The 21,294-nt window shown below is 38.8% G+C and overlaps 1 protein-coding gene across 1 annotated transcript in view; it reads right to left on the bottom strand.

The window, feature by feature from the left end:
- The window catches only part of plxnd1 (plexin D1), a 166,851-nt gene that overhangs the window by 108,523 nt on the left and 37,034 nt on the right, over positions 1 to 21,294 (bottom strand). The window contains exons 5-7 of the mRNA XM_061982171.1: positions 19,889 to 20,018; positions 14,566 to 14,743; positions 12,969 to 13,077 (exon numbers count right to left, since the gene is read on the bottom strand). Of these exons, the coding sequence (XP_061838155.1) occupies positions 12,969 to 13,077; positions 14,566 to 14,743; positions 19,889 to 20,018 (417 nt within the window). The remainder of the gene's footprint in view (positions 1 to 12,968; positions 13,078 to 14,565; positions 14,744 to 19,888; positions 20,019 to 21,294) is intronic.

Below are 21,294 nucleotides of genomic sequence, written 5' to 3'. Positions count from 1 at the left end.
AGGCACTTTGGGGGCTGTTTTTTTACTTTTATAAAATGTAAAAACATTTGGGGTCTTACCCTTTAGTATAAGTGTAGTACATACGTCTTTCCTCTTTCAGGAAAAGCTCTTATACATGTTCAGTACTTAAATTATAAAAGTCTGTTCACCTGTTTGGTCTAAAACAGTTTGAGCTTGTATATATATAATTTTCCATCTTGGCAGTGACATTCATTCATTCATTCATTCATTCATGCATTCAGCAGAATATCAGAATATAAATGTATTGCATTTTGTATGTGTAAATAATATATATACTGTGTATATACTGTGTATATACTGTATATATATATATATATATATATATATATATATATATATATATATATATAGGGTGATTCACAAAGAATTCACCTGAAATTATCACTCGATTTTTCAAAATTGAAAAACAATAGAACACCTAGCTTGAACACATGTGTTGTACATAACTTGGAGTAGTTATTTCATGCTTTACAAGTGCTCAATACGGCCACCACCGGCAGCACGAACAGCATGAAATGAGAATTGCTCCCAAATGCGCCCCAGGATGTCGCGATCCACCGTGTGGATTTCTGCTGTTATTCGATCTTTCATGTCATCAATATTTGCTGGCAAAGGTGGAACATAAACTTTGTCTTTAACATATGCCCACAGAGAAAAGTCACACACAGTTAGGTCCAGGGATCTGGCAGGCCAAGACCAGAGAGCAAGGTCTTTAGCACTTCTTCTACCAATCCACTGCCGAGGCTCGCTTTCATTCAGATAAGTTCGAACTTCGAGATGCCAATGGTATCTTGTTGTAAAACGAAGTCATTTGAATCTGCTTGAAGTCAAGCGAATAGCCAGTTTTGGAGCATTTCGAGATAGGTTTGTCCTTTAACGGTGAGTCTTTTTTAAAGAAAAAGGGACCACAGACCCTGTTTTGAGACACAGCACAGAAGACGTTCAGTTTAGGCGAATCTCTTTGATGTTCAATTGCTTCATGTGGGTGACTTGTTCCCCAAATGCGCACATTGGGACAATTGACTGTGCCACACAAATGGAAAGCCGCTTCATCGCTAAAAACTAGACGTGAAAAGAAAGTTTCATCATCTTCCATCATTGACTTACAGAATCTCCTTCGCATGTCCTTGTCGTTATTAGTAAGTGCTTGGACAAAGCTAAGTTTGTATGGTTTTATACACAATTGAACGGCGCCGAAAGGATAACATGACCACAACGGTGAAATTGTAACACAGTAAAACTTGTATAACTCCTGTATCAAATGACAATTGATTCAGTCTATTACAGTGCTTTAGAACCAAAGAAATGTGTAGTGATTTTGGCATATTCTTTTTTAATCACCCTGTGTATATATATATATATATATATATATATATATATATATATATATATATATATATATATATATATATATATATATATATATTTTTTTTTTTTTATTTTATTCTATTTTCTTTTTTTTAATATATTTTTTTCAAGCAAAATCAGATGGTTTCTTCTGTGGAAAAAGATAGTATGGTAGCAACAAGGTAGCTCGCTCACATACGCCACCCCCAATTCATACTGACTCAGTGTGTGTGGCGACCAGGAGTACTCCAGCACTTCTCACTCTGATTTTTCTATATTTAGAGTCCGATTATCAAAATAACTATGTAACTCCGATAGCTCTATATCAGTAGTTCTCAAACTTTTTTTCACCTACTACCACCTCATAAAAAAAATTGGCTTTCCATGTACCACCATAATGACCAACATTAAATTACAGTAGCCTAAGTATTCATTAAAAACAAGGCCGTGTATTAATTTAACGATAATATTTAATATTTTGGCCGCTGTAACAGTATACACAGTTTGACTAGTAACACTGTGTTTCAATATACAACCGTAGGAAAATAAAACACTGTATTTTAATCTGTACCACTATTTGTACACATTTGAGAATTCCTGCTCTATATGATCAGTAATTGTACAAATTTAGAGATTTTTCATAAAGAAAATATTTAAAAAAAATTGTAGTCATACAGAAAATATATTTACTGTATAATAGTTTGATGAACAAATAATAATATTTATTTTATCAATTATTATTTGTTTTTTAAATTTAGCTCTGCCTCACCTGCTTACACCGACCTTGCATCCCTGACTGTAAGTCATGTGAAAATAAAGTGACTACTATAGAGAAGATGCAGAAACATGTCAATAACCTATACTTTAGGCAGGTTGGAAACAGGCAGGATCGTTTAAAGGCATGAACACAGAAAAGAACCTATGGGCAAGTAAAACGCTAATCAATGGAAATGTGCAGTCTCCATCTTTTCAACATTTTTTAAAATCCTGCATTATTGTCTGTTTATGTGCTTCGATAGGTGATAATGTTTTGGACAGCAAGAATTAAAATGGGCTGAGCTGCTTGTTAAATGTCGGCGGTGAACAATCACTTCTTTTTTTTTTTTTGCCGTCATCAAGCATTTTTTTTTTGCCGGGGGAAAAGACAGCCCCTGCTTGTCTTACTGTCAGTGGACAGTATAATTAATAGAGACTACCTATTAGAATGGAAACCACTGTTTCAGGAAATACAATAGGTGCAGTAGTCTGTTTCTAAATGTGTACAGATTTTCTGTCATCACCTTAGATGTAAGAAGTTGTTGTGGGCTGTTCCTGACAGGTGTATGTTTTATTACCTGCTGTGGGACACCCACGCTGTACAATGTGTGCGAGGGAACAGAGTGTGTGTGACTGTTTAGCCTCTGGGAAGAGACAGATGTCCCACACCAGCAATGATAGCGCCTCCAGTAATAGCAACACCCTCACAAGGTTTTAGATTGGAAGGACGGAGGTGTGTGTGCACGTGTGTGTTGGAGGTCCACACTGACAAAATGTAATCGAAATATGTGTGTGTGTGTGTGTGTGTGTGTGTGTGAGTGTGTGTGTGTGTGTGTGTGTGTGTGTGTGTGTGTGTGTGTGTGTGTGTGTGTGATTGTGTGTAAACTGATTAGAAGCAGAGGGGTCCTCAAGGCTCTTATCAGCTGCAGCTTTTGTGTTTTCACTGACTCCCTTTGCGTCATACTTCAGTATAACACCTACAGCACGGCTATTCAACTGGCAGCTCGGGCCGAGCATGAAACACTAGTTCTGTTCAAAACTTGGGAGACAAATATTTTTGCAACAAAAAGTGCTCTTGTTGTACAGAGGAATTTGGACCGCTGTAAACACGTTGTCAGATCCTTGCATTGACATTATTGCAAACAGAACACAGGGGTCCTATTGTATGATTTACAAAACCCAAAACCAGTGAAGTTGGCACGTTCTGTAATTCGTGAATAAAAACAGAATACAATGATTTGCGAATCCTTTTTAACTTATATTCAATTGAATACACTGTAAAGACAAGATACTTAATGTTCGAACTGAGAAAACTAATCCTTAACTTAGAAATTAATGGCAGCAACACATTGCAAAAAAATTGGCACAGGGGCGTTTTTACCACTGTGTTACATGGCTTTTTCTTTTAACAACACTCAGTAAACGTTTGGGAACTGAGGAGACACATTTTTTAAGCTTCTCGGGTGGAATTATTTCCCATTCTTGCTTGATGTACACCTTAAGTTGTTCAACAGTCTGGGGTCTCTGTTGTGGTATTTTACGTTTCATAACGGGCCACACATTTTCAATGGGGGACAGGTCTGGACTACAGGCAGGCCAGTCTAGTACCCACACTCTTTTACTATGAAGCCACGCTGTTGTAACAAGTGGCTTGGCATTGTCTTGCTGAAATAAGCAGGGGCGTCCATGATAACGTTGCTTGGATGGCAACATATGTTGCTCCAAAACCTGTATGTACCTTTCAGCATTAATGGTGCCTTCACAGATGTGTAAGTTACCCATGCCTTGGGCACTAATACACCCTCATACCATCACAGATGCTGGCTTTTGAAATTTGCGCCTATAACAATCCGGATGGTTCTTTTCCTCTTTGTTCCGGAGGACACAACGTCCACAGTTTCCAAAAACTATTTGAAATGTGGACTTGTCAGACCACAGAACACTTTTCCACTTTGCATCAGTCAATCTTAGATGAGCTCGGGCCCAGCGAAGCCGACAGCGTTTCTGGGTGTTGTTGATAAATGGCTTTTGCTTTGCATAGTAGAGTTTTAACTTGCACTTACAGATGTAGCGACAAACTGTAGTTACTGAGAGTGGTTTTCTGAAGAATTTCCTTAGCCCATGTGGTGATATCCTTTACACACTGATGTCGCTTTTTGATGCAGTACCACCTGAGGGATCGAAGGTCTGTAATATCATCGCTTACGTGCAGGGATTTCTCCAGATTCTGTGAACCTTTTGAAGATATTACGGACCGTAGATGGTGAAATCCCTAAATTCCTGGAAATAGCTGGTTGAGAAATGTTGTTCTTAAACAATTGCTCACGCATTTGTTCACAAAGTGGTGACCCTCACCCCATCCTTGTTTGTGAATGACTGAGCATTTCAAGGAAGCTGCTTTTATACCCAATCATGGCACCCACCTGTTCCCAATTAGCCTGTTCACCTTTGGGATGTTCCAAATAAGTGTTTAATGAGCATTCCTTAACTTTCTCAGTCTTTTTTGCCACTTGTGCCAGCTTTTTTTAAACATGTTGCAGGCATCAAATTCCAACTGAGCTAATACTTGCAAAAAATAACACAGTTTTCCAGTTCAAACGTTAAGTATCTTGTCTTTGCAGTCTATTCAATTGAATATAGGTTGAAAAGGATTTGCAAATCATTGTATTCTGTTTTTATCTATGATTTACACAACGTGCCAACTTCACTGGTTTTGGTTTTTGTACATAACTGAGGTGTTCCACAAGGCACCCCTTTAAGTCCTCTCCTTTTTGTCAGTTATTTTTTCGTAATGTGATTTATGTAACCAAGGTGTTACTGTAGTTTGTTAACTCCAGATGCAGTCAGTAGTCATTTGTTCATCTTTAGTTATACTAGTAGTGTTTCTCAAGGTTCCATTTCAGCTCCTCTTTTTTCATCATTTGGGCTATTCAACTGGTGGCCCGCAAGGTCAGTTTAAAAAAACTTGTGAAAGACAAACATTTTTGCAGTAGAATTTTAAAACACGAGAGTGCTGTCTTTGATGATCTTTGACTAGCTTTTTTGCAGAAGGTCCTTAAAAACACCAGAGTGCTCCTGTAACGCTGACAAAACATACGGGCAAAAATCAAATGTCCACTGTAAAGGACGCTGGTTCTCAGGAATTTACAAAATAGGACTAATAGTGAATAGAGAAATCCGGCCCCCCTGTCCTTAGCTTTCTGTAAATGTGGCCCTCTGCTTTAAAGTCTACACCATCACACACACATATCAGTCATCAACCACATGTTTGGACACACCTTCACATTGGACAGCATGACAAAATGCATCAAAACTTTTGACTGTAACTTTACATAGCACACATATTGTCCAACACTGGTAACAACGCTTGTGATACTGCCCATAATGACCATCTACACACACACACACACACACACACACACACACACACACACACACACACACACACACTAAATACACAAGCAGATCTGCACTTTCAGGGCCTCTCAGTGGACACAGCGGTTAAACACACATCCTCAATCACGTCTCTGTCAGACAGAAATATGTTCGGTAGAAAAGATCAGTTTCACGGGGACAAAGAGCGGCCGGGACAGGGGAGGGTACGTCCATGGCGAGGCAAGAAAAGGGGGGAAAAAATAAAGAGGTGCCAAAACCTGAGACGCGGACCCAGAAGCAAAACAAGGAACAAGTTTGTTTAAGGCAGAGTGTGTTTAGCTGAGAGATATAAAGCGAGTGGGAGGGCAGCTTTAGGTGATTGTCCTACTGGGCTGGTTGGTGTGAGTGGAATGCTCGGGTCTGGTTACCATTAAGACTTTGCCTGGATACCACTTTAGAGAACTCTCTGAACACATACTTACTGATACACACTTGACATTTCATGATTGATGGAAACTTGATGGTGAAAATGTTTAAACATGTAATGTCTTTTTACGCCTACATCTGTCTTCCAAGCAGCCCAAAATGTGAGGTCCCACATGAGCATGCCAACACACACACACACACACACACACACACACACACACACACACACACACACACACACACACACACACACACACACACACACACACACACACACACACACATACGCAAATACTGTAATGACATTTGAGCAATTCTAGTAAACACACAAATCAGCAAAGTGTGTACCACATGCTTTCTCTTTTCAAATGTAGTTCTCAAGATCAGTTTGAGATTACACGGCAACTCTTTTCTGACATTTTAAAGGCTCTTCTCAAAACGACAAAGGGCATCATTGAAGGCTCTGCTTTGTTGCGAAGATTGCCTTACTAGTTTGCTTGTCACTTATCTATTGCCATTCTGTCTTTAATTATGTGGCAATCTAAATGTGATATAAGTAAGTACAACATGTTCATTAAGCCTCAACGATTAGGAGGTGCTCTTTTAATGAAATCACTAACTGAAGTCGGAAGATAGGATTTCCATTGTAAAAATACAATCGCTGGAACCATGATACTTCCTGTGCGGATGATTTGCATGAACATTATTTGCATTAATGTCCGACGCATACAGATGGGGAATTTGAATCGGGAACATTTATTAAAATCCGAGTGATGGCCACACAAAGAAAGCGCCTCATTGAGTAAAAATGGGTCATGAGAATCTCTTTAGGGATTATTAAAAAAAAACAGCTTGAAGTGATTAAAATCAGATGGAATACAGCAGCCCGCCACTTTGCAACCCAACGCACATCCTGTGAGAGTGGCACTTGGCTCATTATCACCTTCGGAAAACCGTCATCTAGTTTCACACTCCCGGGCCTCACGGCGCATGGAAGCTGGTGCGTACAAATTGGGTGAAGTCTCGCTCACATCCACCTTCACACCATTTTCACAAAGCAAAGAAAAGCCACGCGCCCCAAGTGGTTCCATTCTGACGACTTCAGTCAAAGACATACGCGCCATGATGCGCCCCTGAGCCTCAAATCTGCCCATCAGATAAAGTGGATCCTCCGACATGGTCCAACATGCTGACGGAAGCCAGCTGGATTTCCTCCAGATATGAAAAAAAAAAACATTTTGTGACCAGGCCCTACGAGCGTCAGTCCTTCACAAAAACAAACATCAGTATGACTGGCCAGACATACATATCCAATTTCCTTTGGCTTAGCGTTACAGCATAATAATCGCACGTTTGATCCTGCGCCGGAAAACCTAGAGCGGGCCAAATGTAAAATAAGCCCTGCAAGGGAACGTGACAGTACTATTTACCCACTGAGGCTGAAATAGTAAGCAGGGGGGGAAAGGAGGACGCCGGGGACCAAGTGGAAAAGGCCTTTAAGGCAAACAGAAGCTGTGCTGGTGAATCCTGCAGCTCCACAGCATGTGCAACACAATGCCAGGATGACATTTATGTGAGGCTGGAAGTCGACAGCCTCCATTAGCAGATGATGCTAATCTTAGTTTATTGCTATTCAAGACCCATTTGGGAGGGTTTATTTTTAAAAATCAAGTAGCTGACTGGATGCGTGATCTTTAAATATAAAGTTCAGCGCCGTGAGAGTGTCCGGCTTCTGGAACATGATGTATTTTCATGACAAGCGAGAGGGACACACAGTAGGCGTGGGATAACATTTGAAGGTTCAAAAGAGGTCGATCCGTAACAAACATGTATCCATATCCGTAATCTGGAGCCGTCACAAATAAAGTTGCTTCTAAATGTGGATCAACTCTCCCAATGCAGGCTTCTAATTATTATTATTATTGTGTGTTATACTCAATGGTTAACTGGACATCTTTATGTGCTCGACGCCTCAATCATTGGTATGTTTTCATTTACAAAACCATTCTGGGTATCACTCCATCTTATCTGTCTTGTCTTTTAACAAAGAAACAAGGAAGTCACAATCTTCGTTCAATGAATGTTCTGCAATTTGTCGTCCCCAAAGTAAGAACTGAACTGGGCAAGAAAGCATTTAGGTTTTCAGCACCGAAGGCTTGGAATAACCTACAATCGAATATTAAACTTCAAACCCTTTACGTTGAATGAGTTTAAAGCTTCTGTGAAAGGACTGCAGTCTACCTTGTCTGTATGCACATGTGTCATGTGAGCAAGTTTTAATGTTGTAAATGTGATGTTTTATGTATTTGTTTACTGTTTTTAGTGTAACCTTGCTGCTGCCCTCTTGGCCAGGTCTCCCTTGGAAAAGAGATCTTTGATCTCAATGGGATTTTACCTGGTTAAATAAAGGCTAATAATAATCATTCTAATCACAATAATAATGCAAAAAAAAAACTTAAACAACGCAGGCTATGTACCTTGAAACATTCTTGTGGTTTGACTGGCTTAAAAAGAATGTATCTGCTTCTAAACATGTACACAGCAGATATAAAAAATATTGAATCCCATTTTAAAATCTAAACACCAACAATAGACTGCATACTATGTTTTCTTTTGTGAAAAAAGCACAGTTGAAATTAATAAACCCTGAAGGTAAATTACATTTATTTTTCAAATGTACAAACATTCAATATATGGCAATTAGAAAAATAGTGACTATTTGTAATATTTCAAGTCTTGAGCATTTTAAGCAACATTCCACCAAATCGGTGCTATTTGCTTCCCACTGGAAATAGTATGTGAATGCATGGTAAAATTTGCTGTAAAATATATTTTCATAATCAAATGTTTTCTGCACATAGATCTGATTGTATATTAATTAAATACAACTTAAACAATTAATTCAAACTATACTCATAAGCATTACACCATCGGAAAATGTGTAATATTCCACAAGTGACATTGTCCACAGAAAGTTGCATCACTCAGATCCTCTTTAATCCACCTTTAATGTTTAGACACTTTAATGAAAATCACTTTGAACTGCATTTTAATTTGCATGCTTAATGTCAGCACTGTTCTCTCACCTTTTGCAACACCCCCACCTCAAACGCCACTTACTGTACATGCATATACAACACATACTCTCAGAAGGTCAACACTCTTCAATTGTTTTGAGGTTCCTTAAATGGTCAGAGGTGTCTTTTAAATTGCTCACATATTTAGCTTATTCCTGTGCAGGTTATGGGTGTGGAGTTTGCATGTTCTCCCCGTGACTGCGTGGGTTCCCTCCGGGTACTCCGGCTTCCTCCCACCTCCAAAGACATGCACCTGGGGATAGGTTGATTGGCAACACTAAAAAAAAATTGGCCCTAGTGTGTGAATGTGAGTGTGAATGTTGTCTGTCTATCTGTGTTGGCCCTGCGATGAGGTGGCGACTTGTCCAGGGTGTACCCCGCCTTCCGCCCAATTGTAGCTGAGATAGGCTCCAGCGCCCCCCGCAACCCCGAAGGGAATAAGCGGTAGAAAATGGATGGATGGATGGATGGAAGGTTATGTATATATATTTGTATGAGCAACTCTCTCTCTCTCTCTCTCTCTCTCTCTCTCTCTCTCTCTCTCTCTCTCTCTCTCTCTCTCTCTCTCTCTCTCTCTCCCTGACTCTCTCTCTCTCTCTCTCTGCAGGCCACGAAAAGGAAAACATGTTTTTAATATTACAATTACTTGGGGAGTGAGGTTAAAATCTCAGCACAGTCCTGTGACCTACCATACATTCTTTTTTTTAAGTTTTTTTTTTTTATTATGTTAACATACATTTTTGTTGAATCAAAATAATGTGCCTATATTTTGTGAACGTGTTATGCTAAAAACTAATTTCTGTTGCTTTTAGTTCTGTTACTCAAATGAGTCATCTTTGCCAAAGGTACCTTAAACAAACAATTAACTGCATTAGTTGGGCCAATGCATATTTGGAGTAATGTGTATTATCAGATTTAGAAACGAAAAAAGACTTTAAGGTTATTTTTCAACAAGCAAATGGCACAAATTTGGTGGAATGGCTCTTAAATTGTTTGGTTTTATTGGTTTATTGCAAACTCCTGCAAGTTTATGAACTCTTTAAAACAATACAATTACAATGTGGGTTCCATGATTTTAAGCAAAGGAAACAGCACACTGTTAAATATGCAGACTGAAGTAGAACCTCACATTTAGGAATAATACCATGGGCCTGAATTACTAAAGGTTTGCACGTGTAAAACACGTGCAAACCTGATAGCATACGCAAAACTAAACTACTAAACGCGTGGATTGCGTCTGTTAAGTGAGCAGAAAAAGGCGTGTTATCCATTTTGCATCTCTTTCTTCATTAATATGCAAAAATAATGCTGATCATCAAAGCGCCCACAATACTGGGAAGAGAAGATGCAAAGATAGTTATTTAGAACGCGCAATGTGATTTATCGACACTCATCATCGTTTTACAAGCACTATTTAGCGTTTTATTTAGCACGTGTCAGAGGGACGTGCAAACCAACAGTTCCACACACAGCTGCAGGCTCAGTGCCCGCACTGCACAGACGATGGACAGACAAGAATACTCTGTCCTACGTGTGTGTCAACATTTTGGACGGTCAGAAATTAAAAAAAAAAAAGTGATATATCATCTATTCATCCATCCATCCATCCATTTTCTACCGCTTATTCCCTTTGGGGTCGCGGGGGGCGCTGGAGCCTATCTCAGCTACAATGGGGCAGAAGGCGGGGTACACTATCATCTATTCAGCCACGTTATTTTAAAATGTTATAGCTGCTTGAGGACTTAGGGGCTGATTAAAACAAATTCAACTGATGTGTTTCGGTGTCCTTTAGTGGGTTTTTTTTAAACTTCTTGAAGTGTGCATTTTTTGCATTTTTTCCCTTGGGAAAAAACAAGGGGAAAAAAGTGGGGTGTCATTGTGATGCACTGCATGACTGCTGCTAAAATGCCCATAAAAAGAGGAACATGTGTCCTGCATGTTTGAAAACATAGCATAACACCACTGGTAGGAGCATGATAACATGAATCAGTGTTGGTACAAGGAAATTTCAAAATGGGATCCCAGGGACCCTGTCAAGTCATAAAAATGGGGTCCCACAGTAAATTTTTGGTGTCCCACTCTTTTGTAACCGTTTTGAAAACAAATGATAAATGTATGCATTATCCTGTTGTATCTCACATTCTATATTGTGTTTTGGAAAAATGTTGTCATAAAAGTTACTTAATTTATAAAAATAATAATACAAAAGAAAACACATTTTTATGCATATGTAAATTTATTCAGTTATAAACATTCATTCACTTTCTTCTTTCCTTCATGGATCTAAACTTTACCGCTGCCGGTAGTTTTTTCTATATTTTCATTTAATAAGTTGTAGGTGTATTTATTTCAGAATGTGCAGTAAATGAGAGTGTCTCCTTGGTGATACCCCATATATTGTACATGCAAAATCCTCATTTAAATAAGGCGGTCTGCACCACTCTTCAATTGTACACACAGTGGTAGTAGATCACACGCAACACGGCCACTAATACACGCTGTTTTATAGATTGCGCCCACTGTTTACCACGTGGTCGTTACATCTTAGTCAGGTCCACGGTGTAGTTGATTAAGTATTAAACCACCTTATGTGGACAATGTGATTTGTGGAATGCCCCCATTTTTACAAGGTTGTAATGCGTTACGGTCACGGGACTAAATGAAAACCCAAGAACATGACTAAAATGTGAAATGTAACTTCTTTTTTTAATGAAGAAAACAAACTTAAGTATAGTGGTGATAAAAAGCAACACAAAATAGAATTTCTGAGTGATTTAAATTATTATATTTCATGGTCAATTCTAATTTTAGGAGACGGAGATAGGCAACAAATCCTATTTTTCCAGTGTTCAAGGTAGTTTGAAATAATCGCTTAAGTTGTATTTATTAAATATACAATCAGATAAATGTTCAGGACACTTTGTTTTATGAAAAAATGTTTTACTGGCCATTTTATCATGCACTTACAAACTCTATTTCTAGGGCGACGCAACTGGCATGTTGTTTGGTGGAATGTTGCCTAAATAGCTCAACACAACTATTATTACAAATAGTCACTATTTTTCTCATTGCCCATATATTGAATGTAAGTATATTTGGAAATAAATGTAATTTACCTTGAGGGTTTAGTAATTTCAAGTGCAACTGTACTGTAATTCAGAAAAGAAAAGTAAATGCAGCTTATTGTTTGTGTTTGGTTTTCAGAATGTGATTAATTATTCTTTCTATCTGCTGTGTACAAATTTAGAAGAATTCATTCTTTTTAAGCCAGTAAAACCACAAGCATGTTTCGAGGGACATACCACATAGCGTTGGGTTGTTGTGACACATTTAAGTTTACCTTTTTTTTTTTCTTTTTTTTTTTTTTTCTTTTTTTTACGTTAATGTTGTGCTTACAAGCCTGCACTGGGTGAGTTGATCCACATTTAGGAGCACATTTGTGACGGCTCCAGATTACACACATATGGATATGGATAAATGTTTGTTACGGATCTCCCTCTTTTCAACCAACAAATCAAAATGTTATCCCACGACTATTGTATGTCCCTCACGCTTGCCATGAAAATACATCACGTTCCAGAAGCCAGACACTCTCACAGTGCTGAACTTTACATTTAAAGATCACGCTTCCAGTCAGCTTTAAGCCATGAATTTATTTCAACAAAACTGATACTAACCTTTCAAGATGTTCCAGTTAGTAAATGTAGTCTTTCATTGTTATGAATCCTACAGTCACATTCAAGTGCTTCCTGTCCAATGAACAAATGACTACTACTGACAGCCAAAAGTCAGGCACAAAGTCACCAAAGTGTTAGACCAGAGCAGCAGATTCTATTTTTGTGTACCTTCAATATTATATGAGGGTTATATAGTGAGTGAGACACACGGAGTAGTGACGTTCCCAATGTAGGGCGTGGTATCTGGAAGGTTTCACAGTACACAGGTGACAATAGAAGTGTGACTCACGAGGTTTTGGGGTTTATTGCGCCAGTCCTCTCACAGTCGTAGATGATGAAGCTCCCCGACACCACTGAGGTACCGTTCACTTTTATTGCCACGAAAACAGTCAGATGATCTGCAAAAATAAAGGCATGCATACAACTCAGCATGTTTGCAGCATTACACATCATATCGGGACACACATTAGTAAGTCATAAGTCACAGTGACTTCATACTCTATAGAGTCTGACAGAATGGTTCCATAAGTCATCAATAACGTTATTCTTAATTGTTGTTATTAGTAGTGGTATTACAGTGGTAGTAGTGGTGGTGGCAGTAGGAGTAGTATTGTTGTCATTTTATAATACATTTCCATCCATTCATCCATTGTCTACCGCTTGTCCCTTTCGGGGTCGCGGGGGGTGCTGGAGCAATGCTTTTTGAATTTTTTTTTATGATATTCAGTTTCGAATCAATGTAGCATAATAAACACAATAGCAACTATTAATATTATATATGTGATTGTCTATATTAGGGCCGCAGCTATCAATCAAAGTTTATTTATTTCAAAGTTTATCGATTATTTTAGTAATTTAGTAATCCCTCGAATAGTTTGTTCGATTAATCGAGTAATGGGATACTGTTGTGTAAACACACTTTATAACCTCAATGCGTACTTTAGGGAAAAAGTAAAACATTTTTTTGCTTGCCATAACCTTAATTATTTTTTTCTAATACAATATATGCACATCATCAACAGTTTTTTTCTAATCGAATACATCGATTAATTCTTGCAGCCGGACTATGTATCACATTATTGTATATTATGACGTAACTTTTATGTAAAACAATCTAAGTTTATTTCCACAGTATTGAGGGATGCTTCAGTTACAAGTGAAATGATTACTCAAATGTCAAACACATTGTTTTGTTCAGATCTTTTGTGTTGTTGGATTTTTGTGGCACTTTTCTGTGGTTTATTTGTGTTTGGTTACTTTGTTTTTCTTCTGCCAAGATGACCTGAGTGCTCACTATGGGGGGGGGGCTGAGCCAGGAGACACACCTGCAACAGTTTACCGCTGAGGGCCTTTTAAAGCCAGCAGTTGCAGGAGCAGGATGCAGAATTGTTTTCTGCACATGGCTTTAGTGCTTTGATGCCACTTCTGGCTCGGAAGGGTTTTTAGTGACTCCTGTGGCCCTCCTACTGCCGCACCCTGTGAGGCATTCACTGGACCTGCGCTATTGCTTTCAATTATGACTTTTTGCCTGCTTGTTTGGACTACAATTTTGGTTTCAACTTTGTCCCAGCTCTGCCTTGTATTTAATAAAGACATATTTATTCACACCTCTACCTCGCATACACATCTCCTATTTGCAGTACATACAGCAAAATGTAAAGATTCAAAGCTCAATTTAGTATGGGAGTTTTTGAACATGTTTGCCAATGTGTGTTCAGGCAAAACACACCTTTGAAATCCCCTAAGGGCCAACAGTTAAAGTTGATATTACCCGTTATCTAAATCCACAATCCAAAAAGAAAAGAAGTCATGTAGTGTAACTGTAGCGAGAACAAGAACGGCTGCAGGCGTTGGCACACGGAACGACAAACACACGCCTGCCTCACCTGTGCCTGGAAGGATTGGCTGGTAGTTTTCCCGTGAGAGCAGGGGACAAGTCTGGATCTGAGCAGGACCATGGTCCAGGTGCAAGGTAGCGTCTGTAGACAAACCGGGGCCATATTCACATTGGACCCGGGAGCCGACCAGATCAGGAACACTGCCGTTTATTAGAATACCGACATCCTGTGACAGAAAGAGAAATGTTTAACACGTGCTCAAGTAGCTCACCTTACAAAAAGTTGGTCCAAAAGTTTACCAGTAACTTGTTAGCAATTAAGAAACAGACAGCAATGTGCTATATGTAGTTGAAGTGATGAAATATGACATAGACATTTATAATGAGAACCATAACACCTGACTGAAGTGCCTGAATTTCAGCTGGAAGATTGCAATGTGAGAAAAACAGGAGACTGAGAGGAGGTGCCAGACGAAATATTCAGAGGCTGAACAGATATGAATAGAAGTGACCGCAAACGTGCTAACGTGTCTTAAAAATCTCCTCTATTGTTCAGTGGCAACGATCATTTCCTGCAGGCCAAGGCCCTGACTTCCCGCCTGCTGCTTCCTGTTTGGGGGGGGACAACCTTGAGCTGGACTTCCTGTTGCTCCAAAGGGGTTACTTGGTGCCGGACACCTGGTAGAATTGTACAGCCCGTCTTAGCTGACCCACAAAACAGGCTAATCCACAAGTAATGAACCAATTAACGACCCGTCATCTTTCGGGCTTGTCTAATTATGGGCTGTAATTAAGGATCAAATGTATTCCACCGGTCCAGCTAATTGTCACATTGTTATTATGCTTCAGGTGCACTGCTGCAATACCAATATGAATCATCCAAGCTGGCTTTATCATCATGCCAGGTTGCATTAAAATCAGATGAGGGTGTTCATCACTATTTCTATTTTTTCTCATCTCCCAATCTGTACACCACAACATGAAGCGTATCAGCAAGGATTTATCCCAGAAAATGTGAAACAACATCAGTTTGCTTATCTCAGATTTCTTTTCAGTCTGGATTTGTGTGTGGTCCACTTTATTACATGAACACTTGCCTAAAGAAGAAAATATGCATATCCCTCAGAATCATTCAGTTACAATGTACAAGATGAAAATACTCTGTGACCCAATAAGATTTCCACATTTAGTCCTTATATGTCACAATTATCTAAGATAGGGCCAGCTTTACACGCCCGGGTGGGGGAGTTCTGTGTTCCCGTTGACAATGTTGTGCTAGCTTTGGTGTTAGCTGAGCAGATAGCCAGGCAGCCAACACACCGACCTCGTAGGGTGACTGTCACTCGGGGTGTCCCGATCCAATAGTTATTTTGGATATCAATGCGATATTAGCAAAAAACGGATGATATCGACTTGCATCTAACATTTCTGATATATATATATAAGTCCTGCAGCGTGTTTACTGGCGCAAAGCACGAGAGCCAGTTAACATCTAAATAAGTACACAAGGTCAATATTTTCTTGGTTTTAGTCAAGTACATTTCAAAAGTTAAACATGGTAGGCTACAGACCAGGAGTTCTTAACCTTTTTGACCTCAGGGCCCAACTTTTCCACCACAGAGGTGCCCGGGGCTACACAAATATTAACACTGAATTAGTAATCCTACTCTTGATTTTAATCGTAGTCAATAATTCTATCTAACCTACTCAAAATTTACAACTTTGTCAAATGATATTAAACCGTGTGCTAATCACAAAGATTATTTAACAAATAAACCTTAGCCTTAGGTCAGGCTAATTGGAAAAATAAGTACCAATCAAATATACTGCATAAAATGGAACTCATAAATAACTGTCCAAAAATAAAAATGTGTTTTATTTTTCTCATTTAACCTTGATTTAACCAGGAAAAACTCCCATTTAGATTAAGAACCTCTTTTTCAAGGGAGTCCTGGCCAAGAGGCAGCAAAGGTACACATAAAATCACATTCACATTACTCATTAAAATGACAAGATGGACATCAAGTAAAACAGAGATAACTGAGGCTCCTTCAAATGCTCAGTTTAGATTTAAAAGCATTTAAGGATACAAAATTCAGTCAGCTTCCAGTCTCCTTGTAGCATGTTCCAAGCACAAGGAACTGCATAGATGTTGTGCAAAAAAAAACTACATTAATAATGATTTTTCTTAACTACGCTGTCAATAACATTTAAGTGCAAATAAAAATACAGATTCACCACTTAAGTACATTTTTGCGCCTAAAAAACTTCTCTATAACTTTACCTCCAGACTTCTTCTGTTTGTTTGATATTGCCACTAGCACAAGTAGTGGAAACGTGTATTACAACTGAGTACCACTGCGGCCAGTACGGAACACAGCTGAGAAAAAGATCACGGCCAATCAATATAAATTACTAGGAACTAGCAGCTAAGCGCACCATAGCATGCAAGTTAGAAACATAATAAGTGTCCTTAATTGAACAATATTGTAGTCTAAAACATGACATTTGTCAATATAAACTTATCATAGATGCATATTACTTGCTAATACAACAAGTCTACAAAGGCAAAAACATATTAGAATTAATTCAGTAACAAACATGTCTGCATCATTCAATTTATTACACCATGAGCTTAACTGAATGAAATATTGTGACAACTGGGTGTTGCCAAAACACTAATTACCACGCTACTTCAATTTAAAGACAGCACAAGCCTATCATAAGGTTAGAGTTTTTCATACCTACTACCATTGTTCACTTGACCAAACCCTTCCGGACATTCCAAACTATAAAATAATAAAAGTATGAACTATGATTCGTGCTGATATCGTATCAGATTCATATTGGCCAATAGTCAAGGCTGCAATATCTGTATTGGGACACTCCTAAATTTCACTACACGATCAGTACAGGAAGACAGTCCGCACTTCCTTCATTTGCATATTTACGTGTTGTGATTTTTGGAATGTTTTATGTATTTATTGAATACAAAAAGAAAGGGAGAACAATACTGTTGATTAAAAAAATCCCAACTGAATTCCAACAAGTTCATTTTTATTTAATGTTAATTTTTTTAAATGAGGCACTTTACTTAATCAGCATCTTAACACAAAAAGTTCACTTTGCTTTTGGCAGCATTGTATATTAATGTATTTGGTGTAAATATAGAACGATCAGTTTGTCATTTGTTTAATTAAAGGCTGCCGAGCGGATGTAGAGGTGTTCCGGTTTCCCGAGGGATCGGGTAGATAGTGACGGTCGATTGTCACCATGGTGATAAAGACAGTGACCGATTTGAAAGACCATATCCTTGATATACAATGTTTGTTTTGTTTGCAATGTTTTATATGACGTTGTTGTTGAAATGAAGAATACTATAAATAATTAAACCATGGTAACTGCTGTAAAATAACTAAATAGGTAAACAGGAGGTGACATGGTCTTTACGTCGATGGTGGACACTGACAAAGCAAACCACGCAGAAAGATTACAGCGGCAAAGAAACGCCGAACACACGCCCAAAGACTCAGCCTGCTGAGGTAAAATTGTCTTTGCTAAATATTCCTTTCAGGCAGAACCTTTTCATGAAAAGTCTGCTGTTGGGAGCGTCCATCAACAACACGGCACAAGTCTCGCGTGATGATGACTGACCTGCTCTAGTCAGTCACAGTCTGAAGTGTCAAATTTGGAAGTGTGGATGTCATGCAAGATGCCACTTCTGATATATAAGACAAAGCACAGGTGTTGGCATTAACAAGTGTGATAACATTATAATCTCCATCCAAAATAGCTGCATGGAATATTGCGGTCGATCATTTGATTATTTACATAAGTGTTTTTCTCTCGGTGACATTGACATGATTTTTCACATTACACTCAGACATATATTAATATTATGTCATTTAAGTAGCTATATTTAAATTTAAATTGGGTTTAAAGCGCTTGGACAAAGTGGTGACAAATGAGCTCCTGTGGTGCAAATAATAGATTACAATGCTGAAGGTGACAAATGAACCATGAAGCTGCAAGGGACATGGCAAAGTGACAGGTTACCAAAAAAGAAAAATCACACATGCATCTGGCAATGAACACCGTTGGAGATGTTGGGGAGCAATCGTTTCTAAGGAGAAATAATTGGCTCTTTTACAAACAGTACAGCTAACATGGTAATTGCACAACGATATGATGCCACTAATGTGATGGATTATAATACACTTGAATGATTCATGCTAGATTAATTATACAGATAGCATACTTTGTGCTATTGCGTTGAAGAAAATAAACTGAGTGGAGTCCAAAATTAACATTGACTTTAACATACATGATTATTAATATCAACTATGAGTATTTGACCTTATCAAAGTCAGGTGTTAGGTTGTAAAGGTGGCCTCACACATGCTTAAATAGCGTGTTTCCATAACAATCATAACTTGATCAGCAACAATAGTCATGCATCTATTTGTGATAGCTCAACTTAAGAGTGCCCCAACTTAAGAGTGTTTTGAGATAAGAGCTGCCTCTCGGCTAATTGTTATGCTCTAAATAGCAAGCAACAATTTGAGTTATACGCATGCCTGCCATTAGTTGGCGTGGCAAATGTCACAGTGAACCCTATAAGGTCCAACCGAAATATCTGGTCTAATTCGCTAGCATTTACTAAAGATAGACATAACTTTAGTTTTCCAACCATGGGAAGTAAGAAAGTAAGTGTGAAGGACAGCGCTGAGAAAAAGTGAATGATATTAACTGAATTAAAGATATAAATCATCATAGAACATGACAGAGCTTGTTGCAGACATGGCAAAGCAGTTCGAGCATAGCAATGCAAGTCTGCAACATACTAAAGCAGAATGAGTTTATAACACCAACTAAGAATGTTTGAATAACATCTAAATGGCAAACATTTTTTTATCCATGAAAATATGAAAAAGCTGCTCATGGTGTGTTTGACTGAGAAGCAGCTCGAAAAAGATACTGTAGGAGTCCACTCGTCAAGGTAAATGTTGTACTTACTGTAATACTTTACTATATAAAACTACTGTCGTACATTATATTGTATTGTTTTCTCTGAGCATCTATCCATCCATCCATTTTCTACCGCTTGTCCCTTACGAGGTCGCGGGGGGTGCTGGAACCTATCTCTGAGCATATCTTATCTAAAACTGTGTTTTTGATTTTAAAAGGTATGCTACAGTTTACAAGTGTGCTGTGTTGGGTGGGTGGGGGCAAGCATCAATTAAATTGATTTAAATCAATTTCAATTTTGATTTGAGATACAAGTGTTTTGAGTTAAGAGCTCCGCCACAGAACCAATTAAGATTGTATATTAGGTATACTGTATTGTGGAATATATGTTAGACAACATGTACCTTGATGTCTGCAGAGATGCTGATCTCAGAGGGTGTTAGGGTCATGGAAGGACACTGCAGGGGGCCTTCACCCATAGGGATCCAAGAGCGTGCCAACAGCCCCTGGGAACACTCCTTCTGGATGGTACACCTGGCGAAACAGCGAGTGATCAGTTTATCTGGGTTCAGCGTTAATAATATCCCCACACGTTTGCTCAAATCAGATTACAGAACATAGTTTTCCCTCAAAATAATATGACTATAGGCACATTTTCTCACTGGCCTGCGCAGCACACTGATGCGTAAGTGGTTACATCAGCACGTCTTATCTCAGAGATTCATCATCATCACTGCATGTCAGCAGCTTGTAATTGAGATGGAGTCAGCTGTCGGACTTCAGCGGCTTGACAAATTCTAAAGATTGCTTTTTTTTTTATGCTCTGCCTGACATAAATTTATAAGGCGCTTCAGTCACACTCACCTGGCATCTTACGTGGTGCAACACAACAGCCTTGACTTCAGGTCACGCGCATCACTATGGTAACCCATCCCAGGGGCACTGCCATCACAGACTATTTGCCACGAGAAAACGACACACTCTTAAAGCAAATGGAGGGACTGTGCAGGCATCTATGAATGTGTGTGTACAAAGTGTACATTAATGAATCTCTTGGACACAAGACACAAGGCATTCATCAAACAAGACGGGTCAATACTTGGACTTCAGTAATGAACTTCAATGGCTGTTGGCACTGTTAATCTGCACGACAAAGTGACCTCAGATAGCCGAGACCAAAGAGGCCCCAATTTAGCTGCACCATAACATAATGGGAGTGGTTAATACTGTACACCCCACTTCCCCCTCTTTCTTTCATAGTTGTTTTCAAATGCGTGTGTGTCCGCGTGACTCAACACTTTAGTGTTTGTCAAGAAAATGAATGTCAAAATTCTCTGTCCCATTGGAAATGAGGTGCTGAGAATGACCATGAGGTCAGCCTACGTGCTAAAAATAGCACCAAGTGGCTCTGAAAGCCACACAAAATCCCCCCAGCATGAATATTCTCATCAATTCTGAGTGCTGTTTTTTGCAAACTCCATCACACTAACACACAGTTTATTACAATCTAACCCTGTAAAACTGCGGTCACATCATGACTGCTCTCATCATCATCAACAGCATCATCATCATCTATTAAAAGGGTCATACTATATTTTCTTTCTACATTTAAAACACTTCCTTGTGGTCTACATAAAATGTGATGGTTGTGCTTTGGTCAAAATTTTGCATGGATTATGTTTTACAGACCATCTTCAAGCCACTTTCTGACCGTCTCTATAGGATGTCTTATTTATGGGCCGAAGCCTTCCTCACGGCCAAGCCACCTTGGACTGCGTCTTCACCCTATCAACCATCTACTGACAGATAT

Source organism: Nerophis lumbriciformis, linkage group LG01 (assembly GCF_033978685.3).
Source record: "Nerophis lumbriciformis linkage group LG01, RoL_Nlum_v2.1, whole genome shotgun sequence".
Lineage (NCBI taxonomy): Eukaryota > Metazoa > Chordata > Actinopteri > Syngnathiformes > Syngnathidae > Nerophis > Nerophis lumbriciformis.
This window is presented reverse-complemented; position numbering and strand designations above follow the sequence as displayed.